Genomic DNA, 12,431 nt, shown 5'->3' on the forward strand with positions numbered 1-12,431 from the left:
CTTTATCCATTCATCTGTCGATGGACACTTAGGTTGCTTCCATGTCCTGCCTATTGTAAATAGTGCTGCAATGAACATCATCGTACATGACTCTTTTTGAATTATGGTTTACTCAGGGTATATGCCCAGTAGTGGGACTGCTCGGTCATAGGGTAATTCTATTTTTAGTTTTTTAAGGAACCTCCATACTGTTCTCCATAGTGGCTGTATCAATTTACATTCCCACCAACAGTGCAAGAAGGTTCCCTTTTCTCCACACCCTCTCCAGCATTTATTGTTTCTAGATTTTTTGATGATGGCTATTCTGACCGGTATGAGGTGATATCTCATTGTAGTTTTGATTTGCATTTCTCTAATGATTAGTGATGTTGAACATCCTTTCATGTGTTTGTTGGCAATCTGTATATCTTCTTTGGAGAAATGTCTATTTAGGTCTTCTGCCCATTTTTGGATTGGGTTGTTTGTGTTTTTGATATTGAACTGCATGAGCTGCTTGTATATTTTGGAGATTAATCCTTTGTCAGTAGCTTTGTTTGCAAATATTTTCTCCCATTCTGAGGGTTGTTTTTTCATCTTGTTTATGGTTTTCTTTGCTGTGCAAAAGCTTTTAAGTTTCATTAGGTCCCATTGGTTTACTTTTCTTTTTATTTCCATTTCTCTAGGAGGTTGGTCAAAAAGGATCTTGCTGTGATTTATGTCATAGAGTGTCTGCCTATGTTTTCCTCTAAGAGTTTTATAGTGTCTGGTCTTATATTAAGGTCTTTAATCCATTTTGAGTTTACTTTTGTGTATGGTGTTAGGGAGTGTTCTAATTTCATTCATTTGCATGTAGCTGTCCATTTTTTCCAGCACCACTTATTGAAGAGGCTGTCTTTTCTCCATTGTATATTCTTGCCTCCTTTATCAAAGATAAGGTGACCATATGTACATGGGTTTATCTCTGGGCTTTCTATCCTGTTCCATTTACCTATATTTCTGTTTTTGTGCCAGTACTACACTGTCTTGATTACTGTAGCTTTGTAGTATAGTCTGAAGTCAGGGAGCCTGATTCCTCCAGCTTCATTTTTATTTCTCAAGATTCCTTTGACTAAAAGCTGGTTCTTTGAGAAGATAAACAAAATTGATAAACCATTAGCCAGACTCATCAAGAAAAAAAGGGAGAAGACTCAAGTCAATAGAATTAGAAATGAAAAGGAGAAGTAACAACTGACACTGCAGAAATACAAAAGATCATGAGAGATTACTACAAGCAACTCTATGCCAATAAAATGGACAACCTGGAAGAAATGGACAAACTCTTAGAAAGGCACAACCTGCCAAGACTGAATCAGGAAGAAATAGAAAATGTGAACAGACCAATCACAAGCACTGAAATTGAAACTGTGATTAAAAATCTTCCAATAAACAAAAGCCCAGGACCAGATGGCTTCACAGGCGAATTCTATCAAACATTCAGAGAAGAGCTAATACCTATCCTTCTCAAACTCTTCCAAAATATAGCAGAGGGAGGAACACTCCCAAACTCTTCCTAAAAGGCCACCATCACCCTGATACCAAAACCAGACAAGGATGTCACACAGAAAGAAAACTACAGGCCAATATCACTGATGAACACAGATGCAACAATCCTCAACAAAATACTAGCAAACAGAATCCAACAGCACATTAAAAGGATCATACACCATGATCAAGTGGGGTTTATTCCAGGAATGCAAGGATTCTTCAATATATGCAAATCAATCAACGTGATACACCATATTAACAAATTGAAGGAGGAATACCATATGATCATCTCAATAGATGCAGAGAAAGCTTTTGACAAAATTCAACACCCATTTATGATAAAAACCCTGCAGAAAGTAGGCATAGAGGGAACTTTCCTCAACATAATAAAGGCCATATATGACAAACCCACAGCCAACATCGTCCTCAATGGTGACAAACTGACAGCATTTCCACTAAGATCAGGAACAAGACAAGGTTGCCCACTCTCACCACTCTTTTTTTTTTTTGGTACATGGGCCTCTCACTGTGGTGGCCTCTCCCACTGCGGAGCACAGGCTCCAGACGCGCAGGCTCAGCGGCCATGTGTCACGGGACCAGCTGATCCGTGGCATATGGGATCCTCCCAGACTGGGGCACGAACCCATGTCCCCTGCATCGGCAGGCGGACTCTCAACCACCGCACCAAGAGGGAAGCCCTCACCACTCCTATTCAACATAGTTCTGGAAGTTTTAGCCACAGCAACCAGAGAAGAAAAGGAAATAAAAGGAATCCAAATTGGAAAAGATGAAGTAAAGCTGTCACTATTTGCAGATGACATGATACTATACATAGAGAATCCTAAAGATGCTACCAGAAAACTACTAGAGCTAATCAATGAATTTGGTAAAGTAGCAGGATACAAAATTAATGCACAGAAATCTCTGGCATTCCTATACACTAATGACAAAAAATCTGAAAGTGAAATCAAGAAAACACTGCCATTTACCATTGCAATAAAAAGAATAAAATATCTAGGAATAAACCTACTTAAGGAGACAAAAGACCTGTATGCAGAAAATTAGAAGACACTGATGAAAGAAATTAAAGATGATACAAATAGATGGAGAGATATACCATGTTCTTGGATTGGAAGAATCAACATTGTGAAAATGACTATACTACCCAAAGCAATCTACAGATTCAATGCAATCCCTATCAAACTACCACTGGCATTTTTCATAGAACTAGAACAAAAAATGTCACAATTTGTATGGAAACATAAAAGACCCCGAATAGCCAAAGCAATCTTGAGAACTAAAAGCGGAGCTGGAGGAATCAGGCTCCCTGACTTCAGACTATACTCCAAAGCTACAGTAATCAAGACAGTATGGTACTGGCACAAAAACAGAAAGATAGATCAATGGAACAGGATAGAAAGCCCAGAGATAAACCCACGCACATACGGTCACCTTATCTTTGTTAAAGGAGGCAGGAATGTACAGTGGAGAAAGGACAGCCTCTTCAATAAGTGGTGCTGGGAAAGCTGGACAGGTACATGTAAAAGTATGAGATTAGAGCACTCCCTAACACCATACACAAAAGTAAGCTCAAAATGGATTAAAGACCTAAATGTAAGGCCAGAAACTATCAAACTCTTAGAGGAAAACATAGGCAGAACACTCTATGACATAAATCACAGCAAGATCCTTTTTGACCCACCTCCTAGAGAAATGGACATAAAAACAAATGGGACCTAATGAAAGTTCAAAGCTTTTGCACAGCAAATGAAACCATAAACAAGACCAAAAGACAACCCTCAGAATGGGAGAAAATATTTGCAAATGAAGCAACTGACAAAGGATTAATCTCCAAAATTTATAAGCAGCTCATGCAGCTCAATAACAAAAAAACAAACAACCCAATCCAGAAATGGACAGAAGACCTAAATAGACATTTCTCCAGAGAAGATATACAGACTGCCAACAAACACATAAAAGAATGCTCAATATCATTAATCATTAGAGAAATGCAAATCAAAACTACAATGAGATATCATCTCACACTGGTCAGAATGGCCATCATCAAAAAATCTAGAAACAATAAATGCTGGAGAGGGTGTGGAGAAAAGGGAACACTCTTGCACTTCTGGTGCGAATGTGAATAGGTACAGCCACTATGGAGAACAGTCTGGAGGTTCCTTAAAAAACTACAAATAGAACTACCATATGACCCAGCAATCCCACTACTGGGCATATACCCTGAGAAAACCATAATTCAAAAAGAGTCATGTACCAAAATGTTCATTGCAGCTCTATTTACAATAGCCAGGACATGGAAGCAACCTAAGTGTCCATTGACAGATCAATGGATAAAGATGTGGCACATATATACAATGGAATATTACTCAGCCATAAAAATAAACGAAATTCAGCTATTTGTTATGAGGTGGATGGACCTAGAGTCTGTCATACAGTGAAGTAAGTCAGAAAGAAAAAGACAACTACTGTATGCTAACACATATATATGGAATTTAAGAAAAAAAAAATGTCATGAAGAACCTAGGGGTAAGACAGGAATAAAGACACAGACCTACTAGAGAATGGACTTGAGGATATGGGGAAGGGGAAGGGGAAGCTGTGACAAAGCAAGAGAGTGGCATGGACACACATACACTATCAAACGTAAAGTAGATAGCTAGTGGGAAGCAGCCACATAGCACAGGGAGATCAGCTTGGTGCTTTGTGACCACCTAGAGTGGTGGGATAAGGAGGGTGGGAGGGAGGGAGATACAAGAGGGAAGAGATATGGGAACATATGTATATGTATAACTGATTCACTTCGTTATAAAGCAGAAACTAACACACGATTGTAAAGCAATTATACTCCAATAAAGAGGTAAAAAAAAAAAAGATTCCTTTGGCTATTTGGGGTCTTTTGTGTTTCCATACAAATTGTGACATTTTTTGTTCTAGTTCTGTGAAAAATGCCATTGGTATTTTGATAGGGATTGCATTGAATCTGTAGATTGCTTTGGGGAGTATAGTCATTTTCACAATATTAATTCTTCCAATCCAAGGACATGGTATATCTCTCCATCTGTTTGTATCATCTTCAATTTCTTCCTCAGGGTCTTACAGTTTTCTGCATACAGGTCTTTTGTCTCCTTAGGTAAGTTTATCCCTAGGTATTTTATCCTTTTTGCAATGGTAAATGGGAGTGTTCCCTTAATTCCTCTTTCAGATTTTCCATCATTAGCGTATAGGAATGCAAGAGATTTCTGTGCATTAACTTTGTATCCTGCTACTTTACCAAATTCATTTATTTGGATGGAATAAGTTCCATTTGCATGGAATATCTTTTTCTATCCCCTCACTTTCAGTCTGTATGTGTCCCTAGGTCTGAAGTGGGTCTCTTGTAGACAGCATATATATGGGTCTTGTTTTTGTATCCATTCAGCCAGGCTATGTCTTTTGGTTGGAGCATTTAATCCATTTACATTTAAGGTAATTATAGATATGTATGTTCCTATTACCATTTTCTTAATTGTTTTGGGTTTGTTAATGTAGGTCTTTTCCTTCTCTTGTGTTTCCTGCCTAGAGAAGTTCCTTTAGCATTTGTTGTAAAGCTGGTTTGGTGGTGCTGAATTTTCTTAGCTTTCGCTTGTCTGTAAAGGTTTTAATTTCTCCATCAAATCTGAATGAGATCATTGGTTGGTTGTAGGTTTTTCCCTTTCATCACTTTAAATATGTCCTGCCATTCCCTTCTGGTTTGTAGAGTTTCTGCTGAAAGATCTGCTGTTAACCTTATGGGGATTCCCTTGTATGTTATTTTTTGCTTTTCCTTTGCTACTTTTAATATTTTTTCTTTGTATTTAATTTTTGATAGTTTGAGTTATATGTGTCTTGGCGTGTTTCTCCTTGGATTTATCCTCTATGAGACTCTCTGCGCTTCCTGGACTTGATTGACTATTTCCTTTCCCATATTAGGGAAGTTTTCAACTATAATCTCTTCAAATAGTTTTTCAGTCCCTCTCTTTTTCTCTTCTTCTTCTGGGACCCCTATAGTTCGAATGTTGGTGCATTTAATGTTGTCCCAGAGGTCTCTGAGACTGCCCTCAATTCTTTTCATTCTTTTTTCTTTATTCTGCTCTGCAGTAGTTATTTCCTCTATTTTATCTTCCAGGTCACTTATCCATTCTTCTGCTTCAGTTATTCTGCTGTTGATTCCTTCTAGAGAATTTTTAATTTCATTTATTGTGTTGTTCATCATTGTTTGCTTGCTCTTTAGTTCTTCTGGGTCCTTGTTAAACGTTTCTTATATTTTCTCCATTCTATTTCCACAATTTGGGATCATCTTTACTATCACTACTCTGAATTGTTTTTCAGGTGGACTGCCTATTTCCTCTTCATCTGTTTCGTCTGGTGGGTTTTTACCTTGTTCCTTCATCTGCTGTGTATTTCTTTGTCTTCTCATTTTGCTTAACTTATTGTGTTTGGGGTCTCCTTTTTGCAGGCTGCAGGTTCGTAGATCCTGTTTTTTTTGCTGTCTGCCTCCAGTGGGTAAGGTTGGTTCTGTAGGTTGTGTAGGCTTCCTGGTGGAGTGGACTGGTGCCTGTGTTCTGGTGGATGAGGCTGGATCTTGTCTTTCTGGTGGGCAGGACCACATCCGGTGGTGCGTTTTAGTGTGTCTGTGAACTTAGTATGATTTTAGGCAGGCTCTCTGCTAATGGGTGGGGTTGTGTTCCTGTCTTGCTAGTTGTTTGGCAAAGGATGTCCAACCCTGGAGCTTGCTGGTCGTTGAGTGGAGCTGGGTCTTAGCGTTGAGATGGAGATCTCTGGGAGAGCTCTCGATGATTGATATTACGTGGGGCTGGGAAGTCTCTGGCAGACCAATGTCCTGAATTTGGCTCGCCCACCTACGAGACTCAAGCCTGACACACAGCTGGAGCACCAAGACCATTTCAGCCCCACGGCAGTGAATGTGGCAGTCTCCATTATGAAGTCAGATTATGAGGGTCTACAATAGCTGTTCAGCTAGAACAGGCTGACTTGGGAGCAATTTGTCTATGAGGCTGTCTCCAGCAGCTCGTGTCTGAAAGAGTAGGTCTCCGCATGTGCTGCGAGAATCTTAAACGTTTATATAGAGGTCTTCACTGGGTTCAGTCTCGGATTCAGTACAGATGGTCTCTGAAGAACACCTTACTCTCTCAAGGTTGTGTGCTTGCAACAGCTCCTAAGCCTCAGGGTCTACAAGCTGCAGGAAGACGAGACTGCCCGGGGTGGCCTGCAAGCCATTCTTGCCACGAGCCCCGCTGCTGCTGTCGTGGAATCCGGCTTCCCCCACCACTCACCCTGTAGTGAGTTTTCAGTGAAGCTTTCTCTCTGTGCTAGTGAGATTCATGCTACTTGAGTTGCGCAAAGCCACAGAGCGTGTAAATGTTGGGGTGGGGGCACAAACCCAGCAAATCTGGCCCCAAGGTCTGTGTTATGTCACCCAACTAGAGTGGGGAGGCCACGCTCCTAAACACCTCACCCCCACGAGCCAGCTCCTCAAACCCGCAACGCCACAGGTGGTTATCCTTTTTAAATATAGCAGCGTGTATATGTCATTCCCAAGCTCCCTAACTATCCCTTCCCTCCACCCTTCCCCCCGCCCCCGGTAACCATAAGTAAATTTTCTGAGTCTGTTTCTGTTTCGTAAGTACGTTCATTTTCATTTCTTTTTAGATTCCACACATAAGTGATATCAAACAATATTTCTCTTTCTCTGACTTACTTCACTCAGTATGACAATCTCTAGGTCCATCCATGTCACTGCAAATGGCATTATTTCTGTGAAGAAGATTACTCTCCATAATGTGGGTGGGCATCATCCTATTAGTTTGAAGCCCTTAATAAAACGAAGACTGATGTCCCCTGAGAAAGAAGGAATTTTTAATATGTATTTTCTTATATTGGATTCTGGTTCCACCATTTTCTAGGTGTGTAACCCTGGGCAAGATACTTAACCCTTGGCCTCAGTTTCATAACTCACAAATTGGAGATAATAACAGTAACTAATCCAAATGGTTGTTATAGGAATTAAATGAGGTAGTATATGAAAAGCCTGTTGGAATGGGAAATGTTCAATAAGTAACAGCTGTGGTAGTTACTCTGAAAGAGGTTGCACATATGGTTTATTTATAGATAACTAGAAACATTATTGCTATTAGACAATGGGAAACATGCAGGTATTTCCTGGAATGAACAGAACATATCTTAACTTTTTCCATAGAGTTCAGGCCATACTGAGTCAGCCTCTGAAGGAGATTGGGAGTTTTTGTTTCTGGTCTCCCCAGCTTTTCTCTCTCCCAACATTTTCTACCCTCTGACCTCTCCATCTGGGGTCCAACTGCTCCTGGAAGAGAGGCAGCAAATCTGACAGCCCTCTGTAGAAAAGAGGCTTGGGTCTAGTGGACCATCTGGTTAACTTTCAACTTTAACTCAAAATTGTTTATTCATCTGTTCTAGAGATACATTGACACAATTGAAAAAACTCATTCTTTTTTTTGCTTTTGAACTTACACACTGCTCTTTTCCTTTTAGCATCTTACCTTAAGAAAGTTTAAAGTTATCCAGTATCTCTGCTCTCTTCCCACACATACAAGAACATTAGGATGATTTAACACAGGTTCCACTTCCTCTTTCTTGTTCTTATCCAGAATTTTAAAAACTCATTCATTTTACTGGGCCACTCCTCCTGTAATAAACCAGGCATATTTTTTACAAAATGCATAATTATCTTGTGACTAGCACATAAAATTTTATTTTACGTTTGTGTGTTTTTGACCTCTAGAAACAGCAAGTTCATATTGTTCAACCTAATATTTGAAGAATGTTAATTTCTTGACTATAAATATTTTAAAATATATACAACAAGTTTCTGTTATGGCATTTCTTCACTTTTTAGTATATTGGAATTCTCAGAAAATGACTTGGTGGTGGGGAAGTCTCCTTTACCCTCCAAGAAGCCCTAGTGTGAAGCCTCTACAAAGTAAATCTTTCTTTTACTGATAATACTTATCTTTTATAACACCTTTTCCATGTATTTTTGTGTTAAAAGATCTAAAAATATGACTCCTTAAAAAAAAAAAAGAGGTAAGGAGAGGAAGGAAATAAAAAGGATGTGGAGGGACCAACGCCCCATCATATATTATATAAAATGACAATAATCACAAGAAACCTATTTCACAAATTACTGGGAATATTACACGTGATAATATACTGCGAAGAACTTTAAAGAATTAAAAGTACAATCATGAAAGGCAGTTCACTTATGTGTTTGAAGAAACATTTTTGGTCTGTGAATGCTTTATTTCTGGTCCATGGTGACATAAGTATGAAAATTTGAGAGTAAGCATTTAGAAACTGTTATATGAATTTGACAAAGTCATTTTACATCTGTTGAATCAAATAATAAAAGATTTGGGCTTGTATTTTGTATGTCTGAATTTTTACTTCATTTTCTAGTAATTCACTTTCATTTTACTTTACAAAGGCAAAGAAACCCTGTCCTTCACCACACATAGTTTGAGAAGCATCAATAAAAGCTATTATTATTTCTGAAATTTTGCTTAACAACCATTAATTTCTAATTACAAACTAGTTATATGTCATTATTTGAGAAATACCCTCTCAAACCAAGTGTAAGGAGTTGCCAGCATACAAACAAGTTCCAAAACAAGTTTGTTTTGTATTGGGTAACATGGTTATTTGGGAGTCAGACACCATTTTTCCTATGAAATAACATTAGCCGAGGGTTAGGTTCTTGGTGTAGCCTATCAATCCCAGTTATCTCAAAAGATGGGTAAGCTATACAATAAAATGTGATCAACCATATATACTGTAAATTTTTTTTTTCGCGGTACTTGGGCCTCTCACTGTTGTGGCCTCTCCCGTTGCGGAGCAACAGGCTCCGGACGCACAGGCCCAGCGGCCATGGCTCATGGGCCCAGCCACTCTGCGGCACGTGGGATCTTCCCGGACCGGGGCACAAACCCGTGTCCCCTGCATCGGCAGGCAGACTCTCAACCACTGCGCCACCAGGGAAACCCTATACTATAAAATTTAATGACCAGGCTTCTCCACCCTCTTACGATGAAGAAATTAGGCTACTGATTTCCAAATCAGAAAACATCCCTCTTCCCCACCCAGCCATGAGAAAAGGTGATTCTTAGCTCTGGCAGGGTGGTAGGGATAGGGATAAGGATGGAGTTACTTTTGCAGAAGTTGCTTCAAGAGCAACTCAGAGGAAGAGTAATGGAGCTATAGTACTCTTCACACAGAGAATGGAGGAATTAGGAGATCAAGTTTGAGGGAACTCACTGGTCGAGTTAATAAAATTAAACTGAGGATTCTCTAAGATTCTCTGAGAATGAGGTTTGGCAGGTTTTGCTGGACTTGAAAGCCTGGTTCTTTACCACATATGCCTCTATCCTAAACCCCAGGGCATTGTGGTGGCCCAGGACGGTGAGTAGGCTTCATCCTGAATTGAAATCTGTTAGCGGCTACCTCAGAGATTTTAATTTTTCTTCTGTCGTTGTTTGAAAAGATGTGAGGACAAGTCTAGGCTTAGTGAGTAACATTGGTAGAATCAATTAGTGCCACGGGCAAGAAGGGAAAGTAAGCATAAAAGCTGTATTTCGCTACCCTGAGTACACCCTGAAAGAAACAGACCTTTGGCCCTTTAATTTCAGCTGAAACCAGGATGAATTATTAAGCACATGACTTTTTTAAAAGCCTGGGAATAGCAAAAGGGGAACAGCACACAACAAGGTAATCTTATTTACAATTTATGGTTTCCTCATTTTGTGATACATTTGGAAGACACAGGAGCCTAGCTCTTGACCCAGAGTCCAAGAGGAATAGTTTTATATACTAGTCACTAACCAGAAACCTTGGAACAAGACTCTCAGAACTAATACAGAAGCCCTGGCCACAGTCCCAGGCCTTCTTCTTTAGGTCCTCATTCTAAATTCTGATTTCATATATGAGATTCTTCTCTGTCCCCAAAGATTGACATTAAAAACGTCCCTAGAGAAGAGATCCCACCCACACGTATCCAGTCATAGGGTAACTATGGTGAAATTCTTAAGCAAAATGGTCCATGGATAGAATCTGGGGGCTTCATGACCTTGAATGAAGGGGAAAAAATCTTGATTTCTAAAGGAATTTAACATTTCCTTCAATTATGAAAGTAGAAAACAAATCAAATCTCAGAAGCATTAGCAATACTTGTGACTTTGTTACTAATGTAAATAAGAGTTATGTTCATTATTTCATTATAGTGCTGCAGACATCTTGAAAAAACATTTATGCTCATCGCTATTTGAAAGAATGTTGCTAGATCTTGTTATTTAACGTGTTAATAATGTAGCACACATTACACTATTATTACTATAGCACAAACTTTTAAAAGACTACTTTGATAATTGCATTTGAATGTAATTGGTCTCCTTTGCAATCTGCACCTTTTTAAAATAATTTTTTAAATTATTTATTTATTTTTGGCTGCATTGGGTCTTCGTTGCTGCATGTGGGCTCTTTCTAGTTGCGGCAAGGGGGGGTTACTCTGTTGTGGTGCGTGGGCTTCTCATTGCAGTGGCTTCTCTTGCTGCAGAACGCGGACTCTAGGGCGCGTGGGCTTCAGTAGCTGCGGCTCGCGGGCTCTAGAGTGCAGGCTCAGTAATTGCGGCACAGGGGCTTAGTTGCTCCGCGGCATGTGGGATCTTCCTGGACTAGGGCTCAAACCCGTGTCCCCTGCACTGGCAGGCGGATTCTTAACCACTGCACCACTAGGGAAGCCCCACACCTTTTATTATATGCATTTATGTTATTCTGCGAAGGCATCTATAATTTCACTACTGCCAGAGGGGTTCATGACATAAAAAAAGGTAAGCCTCCAGGACTTTCAAAGTACAACTATGTTGCTATCTACCAGGCAATATAACCTAATATCCTTTAGGACTGAATCAGAGACATACAGAAACTGAGGGGTCTCTTTTTTTTCTTGGTGCAGAACAGGTGAGAAATTGGCATTTGCTTTTATTTACTGGTTGTTAATAAAACCGATGTTTGTTGAAAATTGGCAATTGTGATCATTTCTGCCTACATACTACAGGGTGGCAATTAAGTACTGGCAACCATGAGAAGCTTGTTTCAGCCATACTCATATTATAACTGTCTCAATCTTAATGGGGAAGGTTCTCTTTTATACTTTTTTCTTTCTTTATTCACGTTATGATTGTTAAGTTTTAAAATGGGGTTTGCTTTTGGTGGGTTCTTTTTTTCTTGTCTTATTCCCATAAACTGAGTTTGGAGCAAAAATAGTGTCCAGGTGAACTTCCCTGGTGCTCCCAATGCAGGGGGCACGGGTTCAATCCCCGGTCGGGATTCCGCGTGCCGCAGGGCACTGACAAAAAAATAATAATAAAATAAAATAAATAAAATAGTGTCCAGGTTTTGAGGTCTCTAGTCTAGATGAAGCATTACGTAATAGAATGTTTCCTTCCTCCCATCTACATCCTGTTATAAAAAGTAGTGATTCCAACATGACGTATTTACAAGACATGGCCCAGTATCTTTTACTGTAATTAAAAAATATATATATTTAAAACTGTCCTCCAGAAGTTTCTTACCGGACTAGGACGGAAGGAATGTCTTCGAAGATTAATCGAGAACTGAGAAAGGCCTGCAGCCTGCTTGAGATTCCCGTGGGGTTGTCTGTTAGTGAAGGGAGGTGAAGGAATTCAAAGCGTCACTCCCTTGGCCTAACCAGGGGCGGGATAGGACGGTTCCCACTGCCGGGAAGGTGTCTCAAGAGGCAGGTTTGCGGTGACAAAGGCCAAGGGCCGCGCCGAGGGCGGAGCCGCCGCGGCCTGTGAGCAGGAACCGGGCTCGCCGACCTC

General features: G+C 39.9%; 1 protein-coding gene across 4 annotated transcripts in view; it reads right to left on the reverse strand.

Annotated features, from left to right (window-relative positions):
- The window catches only part of ASB4 (ankyrin repeat and SOCS box containing 4), a 121,755-nt gene extending 109,333 nt beyond the window's left edge, over positions 1-12,422 (reverse strand). The window contains exons 1-3 of one of the 4 annotated variants that reach the window (XM_067746365.1): positions 12,162-12,422; positions 8,079-8,224; positions 7,262-7,401 (exon numbers count right to left, since the gene is read on the reverse strand). In XM_067746365.1, the coding sequence (XP_067602466.1) occupies positions 7,262-7,312 (51 nt within the window). In that variant the 5' untranslated portion in view covers positions 7,313-7,401; positions 8,079-8,224; positions 12,162-12,422. The remainder of the gene's footprint in view (positions 1-7,261; positions 7,402-8,078; positions 8,225-12,161) is intronic. The other 3 variants (XM_067746366.1, XM_067746367.1, XM_067746368.1) reach the window with 3 other exon arrangements.
- Positions 12,423-12,431: the final 9 nt, after the last annotated feature.

Source organism: Pseudorca crassidens, chromosome 8 (genome assembly GCF_039906515.1).
Source record: "Pseudorca crassidens isolate mPseCra1 chromosome 8, mPseCra1.hap1, whole genome shotgun sequence".
NCBI lineage: Eukaryota > Metazoa > Chordata > Mammalia > Artiodactyla > Delphinidae > Pseudorca > Pseudorca crassidens.